We start from the raw sequence: 19,406 nt of genomic DNA, 5'->3' as shown, positions 1-19,406 counted from the left end.
CAGGAGGTATTACCTTGCGGATGTGGATGTCTAGATGCCACAGGGAATGATGTTGCTGTTTGTCCCATCAGTAATAGGATTTTATCTCATGGCTTTGTTCCTTTCCTCAAGGCTAATTTTATTTCCTGCACTTTTTCTGAAGTGCTAATGTTAAAGAATTTCTCTGTTTTGCTGTAAATTCTGTATTAGATTGAGTGGATTAGCTTTGTTTCGCATTTCATTTGGGTAGCTTCATACTGAGTGTCTGAAATAAAGCCTCTTTCATTTCCTCGGGGTAGCCATGGTATCTCCTATTGTCCCTTGAATTCTTACTGCAGATATTTCACAGAAAATCACCCAAGGCCAAACTTGCACAAAATACTGAAATTTGAATGGCACTCACCTTATATAAAACCAATAGTTAAATGCAGAGGAAACTGTCTTTTTCTTCTGAGTGTTACTATATTCACAGGAAGAACAGCTCAATTATCTGAAGACTATGATTGTACAAGATGATCTGGAATAACCATGGCTTTCCTACGGTTTGATTACTATTAGCTTAAAGGAATTTGTGTCTTGAAGATAACTTGGAAAACACATGGAGAGGCATACCTTTAAGACTAGTAAGTGGTGATAGCAAGAAGAGGTTTTGCAAAAAAAGGGGATATGGAATGAGAATGGTTTATTTCCCTACCTAAGTTGAATTCATTTTGCAGCCAATTTCCTTTTAGAAGCCTAGAGCTCTTAGCTTCTTCGGATATCTTGCTCATGCTCATTCCCACAGGCTTGCTGCTCGGACTCCTGCCTGGCTATCTCTTCCCTCAGATACCTGCTTAGCTAACTCCCTATGTCTTTCCCTAAGTCTCATGTTCTCAATGAGGCTGCCTCCAACCACACTATTTAATACTGCCTCCTGCACTCTCCTCTCCCCTACACCCTGTTCTTCCTTTTTAAAAAATAACACTTACTACCCAACCTATTATATAATTCACGTATTTATTATGTTCATTGTTAACTATCAGTCCCTTCCCACAATCCTCAAATATGAGTTTTACTTAAATTCATGGATACATCCCAAGCTTCGAGAACAGTGCCTGGAATGGAGGACATGCTTGTACGTATTTGCTGAATTGACTGAATACAACTTCTGCCCTGGGGGTGCTCACTCTCCTCATTCTGTTCTCCTTTCATGGCACCATCCTCTCTCCTTCTATCCCTTCTTTTGTTCCCCCAATCTAACCCTTACCAGGTCACCTTCCTCTACTGACCCATTTCCACAGAGATGACATCTTATATTTGTGCAGCTCTCTTTGTACAACTCTTGGAAGATCCATTATCTTTGAAGTTGTGCAAATTCTTATTTGTACATCAAATATTTGTACAAACTCTTCAAAGTTTCCACATATATTATTTAATTTTGATCTGCATAACGGTCTTCTGACGTAGGGCAAATATCAATTTTAAAGATAAAACTCAGGCCTTTTAGAAGTAAATCCACCTTCCCAATGCCACACAGAGTATTAGTAACGGAGCCAGATATAAGACCCTCTATCTTCTGTATCCAAGTCTATTCTTCTATAATGAAAGATACAAACCACCTCTTATCTGTCTCTAAAATTGATTTGAAAGTTGACCTCGAGTGCTTCTCTTCCTAACAATGATTACAAATGTCAAAACAGCATGCTCAACTATCGTATTTTTTTAAGTTCCAGGGACTATGAACCACAGGTATAACATCCAAACTTTGTCAAAAACCACCCACTGAGATGGATTCCTATGTCGCAACATAAAGGCCTTAGTTTCTTGTTCTTATTGTCACCTGAATCTTCTATACAGACCCAGTCTTCTTGTTTTTTAGCCTGTTTTCTTCTGGAAATATGTCTGGGGGATGCCTTTCCTGGCAATACCGCTAGATGTGCTGCCAGAGGAATGATTGAAAGACTAGGAAGTCGAGATAGGATCTATCCTAGGATGGGTGACTGGCCTTAGTATTCTTTCCTGTGGCACATGTACTGGGATAACCCAAGTCCAACACTATCAACAAGATCAGAAAGACTTGGCTACCCACCTTTCCTTTTCAGGTTACATCCAGCCCACTAGATTATACTTTTTCCTTTTTTTTTTTTTTTCTTTGGGAGGGAGTCTTGCTCTGTCGCCAGGGCTGGAATGCAGTGGCACAATCTCAGCTCACTGCAACCACTGCCTTCAGGGTTCGAGCGATCCTTCCACCTCAGCCTCCCCAGTAGCTGCGACTACAGGCACCTGCCACCACGCCCGGCTAATTTTTGTATTTTTAGTAGAGATGGAGTTTCGCCATGTTGCAGGCTGGTCTCGAACTCCTTGACCTCAGGTGATTCACCTGCCTCAGCCTCCCAAAGTGCTGGGATTACAGGCGTGAGCCACCATGCCTGGCCCTTTTACCTTGTATTCTTGCTAGCTGGATTTCTATAGCTTCTGTTGGTTTTTCCTCTGGATCTCTCTTCGAGCACAGCAGAACACCATTAAGATTATAAAAAAACGGCTTCTGCCTTGGTAGTGTGGAAATACTTTCCTGGTCTTTAACTCTGAAAATAGTTGGCACACTTCTCAGTAAGGATTTCTAGTGACCTTCACAGGGATGATACTTGAGGAAGAGATTTAGGCCAGAGAGGTCCCCAGAATATGCCCAGACATAGCAAGACACTTTTCTACTGTGCAAAACATCCAACTTGTCTAGCAGATACTGTTTTTAGGATTTTATCTGACTGAATATTCTTAAATGTAAGATTCATGCACATTCATTTTGAGTGAATTAAAATCCACCTAAATTTGAAAAGGCTGTTCATGGGGCATACACAAGCCCTATTTTTAATACCATCTCATGTATGTATATACTTTTGGGAACAGAGTAAGACTTCAAAACTTGACAGAGTGAAGAGAACAAATCAGAGATTTAATTTCCAAGACTGACTAGAACCTTTATTTTTATCTTTCCAAAGTTCGTTTGGAAGCATTGTTAAAATGTGACCAGCTTAGAAAATACACTTTCACAGCCCGCTAATATCACCATGCTGAACTTAATGACATGATTTTTTGTATGTGTGTGGGTTAAATATACACAACATACAATTTACCATCTATTGGCCATCTATTTTTTTTTTCTTTTTTGAGATGGGGTCTTGCTCTGTCATCCAGGCTGGAGTGCAGTAGTGCGATCATGGCTCACTATACCCTCAAACTCCTGGGCTCAAGCCGTTCTCCCACCTTAGCCTCCCAAGTCACTGGGATTATAGACATGAGCCACTGTGCCTGACTACTATTTTAACCATTTTTAAGTGTACCACTCTGTGGTACTAAGTACATTCACATTGTTGTGCAACCATCACCACCATCCATCTCCAGAATGTTTTCATCTTCCCCAACTGAAACTGTGCCATTTTAACAGCAACTCCCTATTCCCCCCTCCTTCCAGGCCCTGGCAAACACTACTCTACTTTCTGAATGATATGACAATTTATCTTTCTCAACTATCTTCTAGTTTTGGCTAAAACTCTTGTCAAATCTATGCGCTGAGACTCTTACTAATTTTAGCACGTCCACTCTCCAAAAGCACAGTCTCTTTCCTTTCAGTTGTATCACCCGGGAAAAGTGGGGTGTGGAGAAAATGGACTCAAATGATGTATATAAGTGACAGAACACTAAACGTCACCTTAAGAAAGTAGTAAGAGGCCCGGGCACAGTGGCTCATACATGTAATCCCAGTACTTTGGGAGGCCAAGGAGGGTGGATCACTTGAGCTGAGGAGTTCGAGACCAGTCTGAGCAACATGGTGAAACCCCATCTCTACAAAAAATACAAAAATTAGCCAGGTATGGTGGTGCACACCTGTAGTCCCAGCTACTAGGTGGGAGGATTGCTTGAACCCTGGAGGGTTGAGGCTGCAGTGAGCCATGTTTCGCCACTGCACTACAGCCTGGGTGACAGAGCAAGATGCTGTTTCAAAAAAAAAAAGGAACTAAGAATCTTAATTCTAGGCTGGGCACAGTGGCTCATGCCTGTAATCCCAGTACTTTGGGAGGCCGAGGCAGGCGGATCACCTGAGGTCAGTTGTTTGAGACCAGCCCAGCTAACATGGTGAAACCCGGTCTCTACTAAAATACAAAAATTAGCTGGGCGTGGTGGCAGGCGCCTGAAATCCCAGCTACTCGGGAGGGTGAGGCAGGAGAACCGCTTGAACCCGGGAGGTGGAGGTTACAGTAAGCCAAGATCACCCCACTGCACTCCAGCCTGGGTGACAAGAGTGAAACTCCGTTTCAAAAAAAAAAAATCTTAATTCTAGATTTCTATCTGCCTTCCTGTTGGTGTTTATACAGAATCATTTATTAATCTGCTTTTAATCCACTAGCCATTCATCTTGAATTATTAAGTCTTAATTCCCCCCCCATCAACTTTCCTCGTTATCATTCCATGTAACACGTTTCTTCCCCTGAGTGTTCTATCACAGACCCTGATGACTTTTCTTTCTTTGGTGTTGAAATAGCTTAATATTTTTCAATCAATTCTAACTTTACTTAACTGAAGAATTCTGAGTCAGAGAAGATGAGAACCATTTGCTATTTTAGGGAAAAACTTACTGTGTGTCAAAGTCATTACTGATATTTTCAAAAAGCAGATTATGCCTGATTAACTATTCCTTTTTTTTTTTTTTTTTTTGAGACAGAGTCTCGGTCTGTCACCCAGGCTGGAGTGCAGTGGTGCGATCTCGGCTCAATGAAACCTCTGCCTCCCAGGTTCAAGTGATTCTCCTGCCTCAGCCTCCCGAATAGCTGGGACTACAGGTGCACACCACCACGCCCGGCTAATTTTTTGTATTTTTAGTAGAGACGGGGTTTCACCGTGTTAGGCAGGATGGTCTTGATCACCTGACCTTGTAATCCGCCCACTCGGCCTCCCGAAGAGCTGGGATTACGCCACCGTGCCCAGGCCTAATTAACTATTCTGATGACACGTGTTATTTACAAGTGGAGAATTTAAAAGAAAATTCTTTCCTAAAATATTCTGAGAGTAACTATGAGAATCAGGCAACCTGCTGATTATTTTTCTTTCTTTTTTTTTTTTGGCGGAGTTTCTCTCTTGTGGCCCAGACTGAAGTGCAGTTGCTCAGCGCAACCTCCGCCTCCTGGGTTCAAGTGATTTTCCCACCTCATCCTCCTGAGTAGCTGGGATTACAGGCATGCGCCACCACGACCAGCCACTTTTGTGTTTTTAGTACAGACAGGGTTTCTCCATGTGGGTCAGCATGGTCTTGAGCTCCCGACCTCAGGTGATCCGCCTGCCTCGGCCTCCCAAAGGGCTGGGATCACAGGCGTGAGCCACCGCACCCGGCCCCTGCTGATTATTTTTCTTTAAAGTCTCATGGATACTCTATTTGTTGACTGTAATTCAAAGCTACCATGAAGTCACACACTCAGAATGGTTACTGAACAGTCTCCAAGTTTTTTTTAGATGTGCTAACTCTAACAAGTACTTACCATGAACTTTGTCTCACCCTTCGACAGGGTATCTGTGATAAAATGAACCTTTTGTAACTGCTCCACAACCTGATGTAACAGTTTTGGCTGTAGAATCATAATTAGGGAATTAGAAAAAGAGTAATTACTTTATAATGGCAAGAAAATATTTAACAATATTTTTAGAGACAGAGTCTTGCTATATTGCACAGGCTGGAGACTGTGCTATTCACAGGTACAATCATGGCAAACTATAGCCTTGAACTCCTGGACTCAAGTGATCCTCACACCTCAGCATCCAGAGTACCAGGAACAACATCATGCCTGAATAAGAAAACTTTTTTTTTTTTTGGCAGGGAATCGAGCCCAGGAAGAAAACATTTTTAACATGAGTTTTCTAATTATTTATGGAGAAATCTCTATTTTGTTTTTTTTTTTAGACGGAGTCTCACTCTGTTGCCAGGCTGGAGTGCAGGGGCACGATGTCGGCTCACTGCAACCTTTGCCTCCCGGGTTCAAGCAATTCTCCTGCCTCAGCCTCCCGAGTAGCTGGGACTACAGGCACGCACCACCATGCCTGGTTAATTTTTGTATTTTTAGTGGAAATAGGGCTTCACCATGTTGGGCAGGATGGTCTTGATCTCCTGACCTCGTGATCCACCCACCTTGGCCTCCCAAAGAGTTGGGATTACAGGCGTGAGCCATCATGCCCGGCCATCTCTATGTTTTCTAATGTTCTGAGTACGTACTTTTTCCCTCTAATAGAAAATCCATCTTATCAAATGAAACATATTTTTAGAAACCACTGTTTAAGGTATTATGATTGTAAAAACAATGATCAGTTGTATTTATCTGTTTCCTTAAATCAAAGAGTTTTCCTGTTCTTGAAATGGCTCATGAGAAAAAAAACAATCAAAGAGTCAGCTGTTTCATCTTCCAAAGGCATATATTCTAAAATAAAAAATGTTTTGCCTTCACAGGTTTTCTAATAGAAGTAAGGTTTCTCAATATTTCATTTCTTAAGATAAAATATTCCTTTAATGAAAATCTGATTATAGTATTTCTAAAGTATTTATCACAGACAGTAAATCGTTCTAAAACTATTGTATTCAATGTCATCTCTTTCAAATGGTAGACTGTCCTCCCAGCAACTCATGGAATAATAATAGGTATCCCTTTCGAGAAATTTGCCTTTTGCAGAATTCAATCAGTACAAAGCTCTTCAGCAGACTTTTCAGGAAGGTGAAAACAAAACTTATTCTGAAAATATCCAACTATCACTTAAAAAGTGAAATTCACTGTTGTGTAAGACTGATCACCATTGATTATAAACTCTGAGGCACCTGTTTGGTTGATTCTGAAGTGAAGCTGGGATGGGTCAGAAGAACATCCATGTCACCACTGGACTCTGCACCTGTGATGACAGAAGACACATATGAGATTGTTCACGTAAATGTATCAGTTGGGCAAATGGAACCAAGCTGATGACACACAGAAGAGCCTTACTTCTTATAGCCTAACTTTCTATTTCACTGTGCTTCATAGTCAGAATTAGTTAAAAGATTTCAATTTTCTGTCCAACTATTCAGGTGTATTGATGTAGACAGCAGAATCTGTGATGACAACAGTAATCGGCATTAGATATACATTGCATACAACGAGTTAATTTAATGTATTAAAAATGCACCTAAGTAACTACTCAATAATGAATAAAAACAATATTTTAAAATAGCTTTAAAATACACCTACGAACAACTCTATATGTAAAAATCTCAAATTAAACAATATACTCTAACTCTATAAAGGTTAATCAGAAAACTCATTTCAGCCAGGCACGGTGGCTCATGCCTGTAATCCCAGCACTTTGAGAGGCTGAGGCCAGAGGATCGCTGAGCCCAGGAGTTCGAGACCAACCCAGTCAACATAGAGAGACCCAGGCTCTTTTTTTTTTTTTTTTTTTTAAAAGAAAACTCACTTCAATTCTTATGATTGGACTCAATTAATAGATCTATACTCTACAACCACACAGCTTCAGGCAAGTTATATACAGCTATTTAAACCTTTCTTTTCCTATATTCTATGAAATTCTGTCTCCACTTACATGGAATTTTTTCATTTTACTTTTTTTTCAGTGTTGCAAGTGAGGACTCTTCATTCCTCTAGACCTCAGTTTTCTTATATGTAAACTACTAAAAACTACTTCATATGCTATTGTGTAAGTAAGTAAGAACATATGTAAAAGCATCCACTACAGTGCCTGGTATACAGCATAAAAGAATCCAATCTATCTCCTCCCTTTCATTTTGATAAGTACAATGGAGGCCAAACACACTTTTGGTGACTAAAGATCTTGCAGTGTCTTTGCGATCCTCCCACTTCAGCCTCCCCAAGTGCTGGGATTACAAGCATGAGCCACAGTGCCTTAACCAAATATTTAAATACAAAGAAGGCCAGGCCGGGCATGGTGGCTCACACGTGTAATCCTAGCACTTTGGGAGGCCACGGTGGGCGGATCACTTGAGGTCAGAAGTTCAAGACCAGCCTGTCCAACATGGTGAAACCCCTTTTCTACTAAAAAAAAAATACAAAAATTAGCCGGGCATGGTGGTGTGTGCCTGTAACCTCAGCTACTCGGGAGTTGAGGCAGGAGAATTGCTTGAACCTGGGAAGTGGAGCTTGCAGTGAGCCGAGATCACACTACTGCACTCCAGCCTGGGCAACACAGCGAGACTGCCTCAAAAAAAAAAAAAAGAAAAAAAAAAGACTAGACTGAATGTGTACTGGACATCCATGGAAGCTATTTTAATCAAGAAAATTCTATTGCCTTCTCTTCTTCTCATTTCCTTCTCCTAAAAGCTGGATGTCTTTCACCGTCCGCCTACCAACAAAAATGTTTCACTTTATTTAAAGAAAACAAAAACAAACTGTACGAGCAAAGAAAGAGAAACAACCCAAGGGTCCGTTAATAGGGGACTGGATAAATAAATGAAGTATGATACATGCATACAACTGAATGTTATGCAGCTACAAAAAAGAATAAGGGGCCAGGCACGGTGGTTCATGCCTGTAATATCAGCACTTTGGGAGGCTAAGGTGGGTAGATCACTTGAGCCAAGAGTTTGAGACCAGCCCAGGCAACATAGTAAAACCATGTCTCTACCAAAAATAAAAAAAAAATTAGCCGGGTGTGGTGGCACGTGCCTGTGGTCCCAGCTACTCTGAAGGCTGAAGTGGGAGGAGCACTTCAGTCCAGGAGGCGGAGGTTGCAGTGAGCCAAGATCACGTCACCACACTCCAGCCTGGGTGACAGAGAGGCACCCCATCTCAAAAACTAAATAAATAAGGAAGTTTTCTATATATTGATATGGAAAAATCTCTAGGATGTATTTGTAAGTGAAGAAAGCAAGGTATAGTATTGTATATATATTATGTAACTTTATGAAAGAAAGGGAGAAGAAAGAAATACAGATGGTATACTAATATTTAGTGGTATTTTCATGAAGAAACATTGTAAGAATCCATAGGGAAGTGGTTCTTAATGGGACTTAGTAGGAAGGAGTAGAAAGGAGTACACAGGGACTGTGGAAGTGAGACGTCTTACAGTATACCTTTTTATGTGAAAGCATATAACCATACAACATACCCCAAAAAAGTAAAAATAAAATAGAAATAAATAAATCCAGGAAGGCTGTCATAGCCAACATAGCATGCATTTGGCTTGCTGTGCCTCCAAATCTACATTTTGAAAATACAGAATCCCAGTTCCCACCTAAGGAGATTCTTATTTGTAGGAGGGTACAACAATATGTATTTTTTTTTAAGTGCTAGGTATTTCTGATGCAGACATACTTGAAAAACTGGTTAACTTCAGTTCTCTCATTTTGCGAGTACGGAATCTAAGATCAGGAGACACCATAATACTGGTAGATGTGGCCTCAGACCCCAGGTCTTTTGACCTCAGTCCAACGTTCTTTCTACTGATCAGTGAGTATGGATTTAATTTTCTCTCTCCAACTCTAGATTCTTACAGCAGCTACCCAGAGTATTCCTGACAGGCCTTCACCTACTTCCTAGACAAAACTCTATAGGTGGCCAGAGATTCAGTTCAGGTATCTATCTACTCTAACATACTCTAAAATGTTTTAAATAAGGTTTTTCTATTCCAATTTTAAAAGTTAATTTTTTTTTTTGAGATGGAGTCTCGCTCTGTCGCCCAGGCTGGAGTGCAGTGGCTCGATCTCAGCTCACTGCAAGCTCCGCCTCCCAGATTCATGCCATTCTCCTGCCTCAGCCTCCTGAGTAGCTGGGACTACAGGCGCCCACCACCATGCCTGGCTAATTTTTTGTATTTTCAGTAGAGATGGGGTTTCACCGTGTTAGCCAAGATGGTCTCGATCTCCTGACCTTGTGATCCGCCCAGCTCGGCCTTCCAAATTGCTGGGATTATAGGCATGAGCCACCACGCCCAGCCAAAAGTTAATATTTTTAAGCATGTATGAGATTTTCAAAATTTTAAACCAGTAAGACGCCAGGATTGTATGGTTCTTACTTTGCTCACATTCACATACTAAGCAGAACTCTTCTGATGAACCCAGTTGTTGTAAGAATTGGTTTTCAACTGGTACTTCTAAGACATTATTCTTAGCTCTCTTACAGAAAACTTGGGCAGTCAGGCACGGTGACTCACGCCTGTAATCCCAGCACTTTGGGAGGTCGAGGCGGATGGATCACGAGGCCAAGAGATTGAGACCATCCCGGCAAACATGGTGAAACCCCGTTTCTACTAAAAATACAAAAATTAGCTGAGCATGGTGGCACGCGCCTGTAGTCCCAGCTACTCAGGAGGCTGAGGCAGGAGAATCACTTCAACCCGGGAGGTGGAGGTTGCAGTGAGCCGAGATGGTGCCACTGCACTCCAGCGTGGCGAGAGAGTGAGACTCTGTCTCAAAAAAAAAAAAAAAAAAGTTAAAAGAAAGGTAAATTAACAAAACTACCCACAACTTCACTACCATCTAGCCAAACAGCCAAAGACAACCATTACTAGCATTTCAATACACTTAAAGTCATTTAATATATGTCATTAAAACTAGTCATTAAAATATCATCCTATAATAACATCAGGATGAATTTCCCCTAGTTACATATTCCCATCTATAAACAAATACCCTTAACTAATACTACTAGGTCTTAGTAAGTCTATGAAGTACCACAAATTACATCTTTTTAATCCAAATTCTTCCCATATATTAGGCAATTTTAACATCAGGGCAAAAATAACCCAAGATTAGGAAGTATGTTACCTCTTCTGAAACTGCCACAGACCGTAGCAATGTATTCAGAATCCACTTTTTTAACTTCATTTAGTACAATATCCTAATAGAAGAAAAATTAAGTCAGTATTCCCAAAATGGCTTTTCACCAAGTGACACTCTCAATTCTAATCAAATAATATAATTTGACACATCTTACTTGCATTTGTAACATCTCCTCACGAGGAATTCTTTTTTCAAAGTCCCCAAAATATCTATAAAGACAGAATAAGTAGAAAAAATATTTTCGTAAAATTTAAATCTCCTTAAAAATTAAATTGCCTTTTATGACAATTGTCCGTGCCATACCAGCAGATCATTCTCACAAATCAAGGCTAGAATGAATTCATTGAGATGACAACAGCAAAATTGGGGGTGGGGTGAATGGGGGGAGGTTTATTCCTAAATTGGATCAAAATCCTTAAGTAATATTTCAAAGGCTCCATCTAAACTTATTTGTAAATAAACTACATATTCATGTAACAAGAGTAAATAAATATATTTAAGTTAGGGCATATTTTCAAAGTAGACTGCTGTCTACTGACAAGGCAAGGGGTTACAGTTTACCGCTCTTATATCCTGCAAAATTATATTTTTAAATACTATCCTGCAATATAAACTCCGACAACAATATGCTAAGTGAAAGAAGTCAGTCACAAAAGACCACATACTGTATGACTTCATTTACATTAAGTGTCCAGAATAGGCAAATCCGTAGAAACAGAAAGTAGATGAGCAGCTGCCTAGGTCTGAGGTGGGGGTAAGGGGAGGCAATTGGGGAATGATTAGTAATAGGTACAGGGTTCTTTCTAACAAAAATGTCCTAAAACTGACTGTAGTGATGGTTGCACAACTCTGTGAATACACTAAAAGTCACTGAATTGTATATTTTAAATGGATGAATTACAGGACATATGAATTACATCTCAATAAGGCTGTTAGGAAATTCAGTGTGAAACAGCAACTAGGCATACGCTTCAGCATGATGAAGCACCTGTTCACAGCCAATTCTCACCAAACCAGTTCTTCAGAAGACCTCCATTTACTACAGAAATGCCAGGAAAGCAAGAATCATACCATCCAGGTCTCTTACTGGCTCAAGATTTTGGAATGGGAGTATAAGTTTAAAATATTATGGTAAAGCATCAACAGGAAAATTCAAAAGGTTATTAGGAGTGAATCACTCACACTATATAATGCCAGAAGAGATACATATAGTGCTTATGCACTGTAATTGTAAATAATTAGAAAAGGGGTTCCCAGACTATATCTGGCACACAAAATAATTACTGATGCTGATACAGAGCCTAGTAGTTATTCCTATATGGTTATTTAGGTATGAGGTTTGTCCTTTTTTTTAATTTAGTTTTTCATATTCATGTCCTATCTTCTCGGGTAGACTATAAACTCGTTAAAAGCTACACTCAACCTCTCTGTATCTTTACTCCAGACCTAGTGCAGTGCTTTGTACAATGTGAGCATGAAATAAACACCTGCTGACTGCCTGATACACTCAGTCCTAGGTATTTTAAGAGGAAGTTCCCTGCTAAAGTCAAAAGAATAAGGGAAATCCTCAAAACAAGTAAACTAGAAAGCAAAAGTGAAAGCACTGTATGAACACAGGCAGATACTCTGTAAGAGTCCACAAATCTTAGCACTTCTGAATAGGAAAATGGTTGTGGTTTAGCTAAGTTTGAAGAGTCCTTGTGGTGTATAAAAGAATGTCTATAAAAATTTTACTTTTACATCTCAAGTGTCAAAAGAAAATTTGCCATCTTACTTCAGCCCAATTCGCTGATGATGGTTCAATTTATCTTCATTTTTTCTGAGATCTGTATAGAAGATAAATAAAGTTGACATGTTAATTTAAATGCTTTTTGGGGGGAAAATGCTAAACTCAATGACCCTTTTTATAAAGAACCACCTGGGGAAAAAAATACATTGAAATGACTGAAAACAAAATGACATAAAAATTTCAGATATGAAGAGCTAGATAAAAGTGACTCTTCAGGGCCAGGCGCGGTGGCTCACACCTGTAATCCCAGCACTTTGGGAGGCTGAGGCGGGCGGATCATGAGGTCAGGAGTTCGAGACCAGCCTGGCCAACATGGTGAAACCCCATCTCTACTAAAAATGCAAAAAATTAGCGAGGCATGGTGGTGTGCCCCTGTAATCCCAGCCACTTGGGAGGCTGAGGCAAGAGAATTGCTTGAACCTGGGAGGCGGAAGCTGCAGTGAGCCGAGATTGCGCCACTGCAATCCAGCCTGGGCAACAGAGCAAGACCCCGTCACGGAAAAAAAAAAACAAACAGAATCACACCAAATTTTACTGACTACAGCAAAAATCAACTTTATAAGAATCAATACGGTTTAATTTACGTTTAAGAGCAGCCGTAGTAACCATAACTTCTGAATGTTTTCTGATTAACTAGGTTTATTCATATTGTTCATTTGTTCTTTCACTCTTTCATTCCATTAGTACTGAGTAGTAGATTTGGGCAGTCATGGTGCTAAAAATCCTGTTAAGCCGGGTGCAGTGGCTCATGACTATAATCCCAGCACTTTGGGAGGCTGAGGTGGGAGGATCATGAGGTCAGGAGTTCGAGACCAGCCTGACCAACATGGTGAAACCCCAACTCTACTAAAACTTCAAAAATTAGCCAGGCGTGGTGGTGCGCGCCTGTAATCCCAGCTACTCAGGAGGCTGAGGCAGGAGAATCACTTGAATCCAGGCAGCGGAGGTTACAGTGAACCAAGATTGCACCACTGCACTTCTGGACAGACAGAGCAAGACTATGTCTCAAAAAAAAAAAAAAAAAAAAAATTCCATTGAAAGGAAAATTATTACTGTACCTGCATTTTTTAACTTAAAAATTGTCATAACATCCCATATTAAGTCTAAAAGTGACTCAGTTCCATTCAGATGTCCCTTTACTGGGCATGAGTCCAGCTGTGAGCCTTGTTAAAGAAACAGCAAGATAAGCATGCTTCAAAAGCAATTCCTACATGCCCCCTTATAGTCACAAATATACACATTCCCTCTGGAGATATAAAATGGAGAAAAATAAGCATCTTTACGAAATATAGAGCACTTAATATTTCCTATGGTTACGTGCACACAGAAAACACTGAAGTATATGACTAAAACTGAAGAAGTGGCAATATTGAGTGTGTTATATAGATATATATAGTTACAGATCTCAATAATTGTATTCCTTATGTGTGAATTGTGAAATAATATAAAAACCAGAACAGTAGATCCTTGACACTCCCAAGAGATGCAATTCAATACCTCCAAGAAACCCATAGATTCTTGACCCCTTTAGCCAATCATTTCTCTCATATAAGCTGTCTATACCACAAGCATCAAAGCATAAACCTTGTATGAGATGCACATGCAGAGTTCATTCTCTAGCAATGTGGCTCACACAAATTCTTAACTTAGTAATATTACTAATCATGCCTCATAAGAGTTGGTTACCATTTTTAAGTAGTACTTACTATGTACCAAGCACTCTGCTAAGTGCTTTACATATATTATTGCATTTAATTGTATGAAGCGGAAATACCCATTTTGTAGGTGTGAAACGGAAGCAATAAGGTCATCCCACTCTAATAAAGTAGTGGAGGTGGGATTCAAAGCCAGGTCAGTCTCCAAAACCTGCCTACCTAACCAATGGGCTGCTTGCAAATACTCACAAATACTAAATCCCAAATGCCATGGATATGCTGTAATAATCCATATGTATACATAGACCCATGAACAGTATAAAGAGATAAATTACATGTAAAGGATTACTATATTTAAGGAAAACGTTTTATAATTACTTGTTAGGCTGTATTTTTATCTTTTCTTTGAAAGCAAAAATTCCTTTAATAACCATTACAAATCCCTTACAGAATCTTTTTCAATAATATATAACTTAGCTTTTAATCTAAGATTTTATTGCCTAAAATTTTATTAAAGAAATAAAGGGGGCCAGGCGCGGTGGCTCACGCCTGTAATCCCAGCACTTTGGGAGGCCGAGGTGGGCAGATCACGAAGTCAGATCGAGACCATCCTGGCTAACACAGTGAAACCCTGTCTCTACTAAAAATACAAAAAAAAAATTAGCCAGGTGTGATGGTGGGAGCCTGTAGTCCCAGCTACTTGGGAGGCTGAGGCAGGAGAATGGCGTGAACCCGAGATGCAGAGCTTGCAGTGAGCCTAGATCATGCCACTGCACTCCAGTCTGGGTGACAGCGAGATTCTATCTCAAAAAAAAAAAAAAAGAAATAAATAAAGGCAATTTAGATATTTGAAAAATCTACAAATGATAACTATTTCATTGCTTTTAAGTCAAGAGGTTGGTTCTTGGTCTTCTTTTTTTTCTTTTTTTTTTTTTTTTTGAGACAGAGTCTCATTCTGTCACCCAGGCTGGAGTGCAGTGGCACCACCTCAGCTCAATGCAACCTCTGCCTCCTGGGTTCAAGCAATTCTCCTGCCTTAGCCTCCTGAGTAGCTGGGATTACAGGTGCCTGCCACCACACCCAGCTAATTTTGTATTTTTGGTAGAGATGGGGTTTCACCATGTTGGCCAGACTGGTCTCGAACCCCTAACCTCAAGTGATCCACCCGCTTCCCAAAGTGCTGGGACTACAGGCATGAGCCACCGCGCCTAGCCCTGCTTCTTGGTCTTCTTAGTTTTCTCTGAGTTAGTTACAAACCTAAAAATGTTTATGATGGTAATACAAACTATACCCTATATCTACTCTACTACAGAGTTAAAAAGAAAATCTTATCATTCGTATCTACTGATTGAGAATGGGTTTTTCAAGTTGAAGTCTGTTAGAGCACTATTGGTCCTTCGGGACCATATTTAATCTGGAATTAGTGACCTACAGTCATACTCACCTTCTAATGTTTTAATTCCTTCATCTACAAACTTCCTTGCAGCAGATGGACTACAAAAAGAAAAGCATTATCTCAATATTGGGTGAAACTTGGGATCCTTGTAACAACCATGTCTTAATAGTAAGAAGAGTTGCTATTAAGCTAAACAAGGCCTGCTAAAATGTTGCATGGCTACTTTGGTGATGTTCAGCTGTATCCGAAGTACGAATTATTGAAGCTTCAATCATTGGGAAGACAACTATGAACTCAGACATAAAAAAGATGTCTAAGCAGCTGCTGTCATAGTGCCCATGTACAGATGGCACTTGACAACTGTTCATTCATTGAACTAAGATTTACTGAGGGCCATTATGTGTCAGATACTCTCCTGGGTGCTGCAAATGTAGCAGGAATAAGAATATAAGTGGGTAGATAGAGACAATAGATAGTTACATAAACAAGAAAAATATCAGGTGGATAAATTAAAATAGAATGATATGACAGAATGGCTGGGTCCTACTTTAGACTGAGTGGTAGAAGGTCTCTGAGATGATATCTAAGCTGAGGTTTGAATGACTAAAGAACCAGCTATTGAGGGGATCAAAGAGAAAAACGTTTCAGGAAAAGAAACAATTAGTGCAAAGCCCTAAGGCTGGCATGAGCTTGGCCTGTTCAAGAGAAGAGAAAAACTAGGATGCATAGAGTGATGTAAGTGACGGTATGAGGTGCTATGGAACAATACACAGGTATTACACTCTACTGTGCGTTTAGAGCCATGGTGATAGGTTTGGATTTTATTCTGAGTGCAATGGAAAGCTATTAGAGGACACTGCACAAAGCAATGATAAAATCTGATTTAGGTTTCTAAAATATCACTTTATTCATATAAATAAATCAGAATGTCAGAAATGACTGAAGATGCTCTTATAGGATGGGGACAGAAGGAACCTTACTGATTAACCCAACTTCTCTCTTATTTCATAAGGAAGGACACTGAAACCTAGAAAGATGAAGCGATTTGCTAAGGTCACAAATCTAGCTGGTGCTAGCTAGACCATTATCCAGATTTCCTGACTCTCTTCTCACCGTACCAGTTTACAGCATAATAAAGCAGGAGCAGGCAACAGAAAGAAATGCATACACACATATAAACATACAAGCACAATAGTCTGGGGCCACAGTGTTTCGGGACAAATAAACCTGTATCATTCAGTAAGCTATGCAAATATCATCACATTACATTGTGATACAGAAACTGATACTGATGTTAGTTAGGAAGGCAATACAGCATAGAAGAAACAGAACTGAACTCAGAGTCAGAAGATATGGGTTCAAATCCGGCTCTGCCATGGTTACTCATGTTCTATATTCAACTTTCAGTTCTCTTGCCTAGAAAAAAAGGGTAATAGATGCTCTCTAAAACACCTTGTGGTTCACACCTATAATCCTAGCACTCTAGGAGGCTGAAGTGGGAGGAAGGCTTGAGGCCAGGAGTTCGAGACCAGCCTAGGCAACATAGGGAGACCTCTTCTTTACAAAAAATACAAAAATTGGCCACACATGGTGGCGCAAGCCTGTAGTCTCAGCTACTCAAAATGAGTACTAAGGCAGGAGAGTCACTTTACCCCAAGAGTTCAAAGTTACAGTGAGCTATAATAGCACCACTGCACTCCAGCCTGGATGGCAGAGTAAGACCCTATCTCTAAAAAAAAAAATTTTTGTAATTCTTCTAATGAAAATTTTATAATGGCCTTGAGTCCCCAAGGAGTCATTTTCATTTTCAATATACTAGGTTTAAGAATTTAATATGTTTTAGAATAACTTTCACTGAAAATGCTGCCATTTAAAGAACAAATCATTATATTTAAAGGAATGCCCCATGCCATAAAGATGAGAGCACTAAACCCTTAATATTTCAATGTTAATCTTTACTTCAGCCAGTGTCAAAAAAGCCACCCTTGGTACTAGCTCAAATTTTAAGATAATAATCCCTTCATTTAAAAATGCTTGAAGCTGGGCAAGGGGGCATGCACCTATAATCCAAGCTACTCGGGAGGCTGAGGAGGAAGAATCACCTGAGCCCAGGAGTTCAAGAGCAGCATGGGCAACATAGCGACCCTGTCTCAATAAAAAATAATTTAAAAAAAGCTTGAGGGCTTGTTCCAAATTCATGAGGTGCTATGATAAATATCATGCTCAGAGAAACAAAAGAGGCCAAGCTGGAGCAGGAAATAGATGCACACAGAGCAAGTGGTAGTGGAGTTCAGAGGAAGGAGAGGTTCTTTCTGGCTGGGTAACCAAACTGGTTTCACGAAGGAGGTAACATCTACCGTGGATGGGGACCTTACAGTAGAGACACTACCTGAAGAATCGGCCTCAGATCATAAGCTATGGAAGGATGAACTGTATGGCTAAGGTACAGAGGTGGTGAAGTACAGGTTTTGAGAAACAGCACGTAATTTACGTTGGCTAACAGGAAAAATAAACTAACTGACGACTGTGTCTGCTTAAAAAATAGTTCTTACCCAATGCCACTAACTCGAGTCAGGAAATTGATGGATGAACTCGTATCATCCTGCCGAATCTTTAAGAAAAACAAAAGTCTAACAATGATTTAGGAATGCTTTGAGGACTTAAATGATCTTATTGGAAACATACCAGTCTGCTAAAAGACATGAAGAGCTATTTACATTTGCCTGGGTGACCCACACAAAATTATTCACAAGTAACCTAGGGAGTAATAGGTGAATAACAGAGTAACTGAAGATGTCTCATCTCTAAGTTATCCAATACTTTTAAAAGGTCTATTCTTAACAGATCAGAAGTGATATAATTACTATCATAGGGGTGAAATAAAACCATAAAAATGCTTGGGAGAGTGTAAACATAGCAATTGTAAAAGATGGCCGGGTGGGGTGGCTCATGCCTGTAATCCTAGCACTTTGGGAGGCTGAGGCGGGCAGATCACAAGGTCAGGAGATCGAGACCATCCTGGCTAACACGGTGAAACCCCGTCTCTACTAAAAATGCAAAAAATTAGCTGGGTGTGGTGGTGGGCGCCTGTAGTCCCAGCTACTCAGGAGTCTGAGGCAGGAGAATGGTGTGAACCCAGGAGGCGGAGATTGCAGTGAGCCGAGATCACGCCACTGCACTCCAGCCTGGGCGACAGAGCAAGACTCCATCTCAAAAAAATAAAGAAAGAAATTCTAAAAGATAATGATCTATTAGTCAAAGTTTATAATCTCTTTTCTGAATAGTACTGAAAACGATGAGACAACTCTATTACGGGTGTTAATAGTCTCTTAAATGCCACATAAAACAAGTGAACATTTTATGGAAACAACATTCAAAATTTTAAAGATAGAATAGTTAAAGCCATCAACTCCACTCACCTCATTTCCTGTGAGTCTCACTACAGTGAATGGCATCGGTCACCCTGCAATGACGCTACACAGTGGCCATAAAGGCAGATACTATAATTAATGAAGTAAACAAGTTAAAATTTTACCTTTTCCAGTTTACGTAATTTTCCAGTTGCTAAAAACTCATCAATCTTTTCAGCAATTTTTGTTCCTACTCCAGGCTACATGGAAAATTAGAAATATAAAAGTCATATGAATATAATGCTTACCAAATCACTAAAAGATAAAGTAAAAAGCAGAAAATGAAAAACAAATGAATACCACGTGATAAGGTTTGAAATAAAGGGCACAGAAAATTGAACCCCAGTGAAAATAAATTCTCCCAAAGACAGAA

The 19,406-nt window shown here is 39.9% G+C and overlaps 1 protein-coding gene across 3 annotated transcripts in view; it reads right to left on the bottom strand.

Moving 5' to 3' along the window:
* POLB (DNA polymerase beta) overlaps window positions 1–19,406 on the bottom strand; it is a 33,638-nt gene that overhangs the window by 3,585 nt on the left and 10,647 nt on the right. For 2 of the 3 annotated variants that reach the window (XM_055296075.2, XM_063610988.1), the window contains 8 exons: window positions 19,159–19,233; window positions 18,176–18,234; window positions 15,672–15,721; window positions 12,558–12,609; window positions 10,938–10,992; window positions 10,769–10,841; window positions 6,812–6,882; window positions 5,490–5,576 (listed from right to left, as the gene is read on the bottom strand). In XM_055296075.2, coding sequence (XP_055152050.1) covers window positions 5,490–5,576; window positions 6,812–6,882; window positions 10,769–10,841; window positions 10,938–10,992; window positions 12,558–12,609; window positions 15,672–15,721; window positions 18,176–18,234; window positions 19,159–19,233 — 522 coding nt within the window. The remainder of the gene's footprint in view (window positions 1–5,489; window positions 5,577–6,811; window positions 6,883–10,768; window positions 10,842–10,937; window positions 10,993–12,557; window positions 12,610–15,671; window positions 15,722–18,175; window positions 18,235–19,158; window positions 19,234–19,406) is intronic. The other variant, XM_055296076.2, reaches the window with a different exon arrangement.

This window comes from Symphalangus syndactylus, chromosome 10 (genome assembly GCF_028878055.3).
Source record: "Symphalangus syndactylus isolate Jambi chromosome 10, NHGRI_mSymSyn1-v2.1_pri, whole genome shotgun sequence".
NCBI classification, from domain to species: Eukaryota; Metazoa; Chordata; class Mammalia; order Primates; family Hylobatidae; genus Symphalangus; species Symphalangus syndactylus.
Note: the sequence above shows the minus strand (reverse complement) of the source record. Positions and strands in the feature narration are given on the sequence as shown.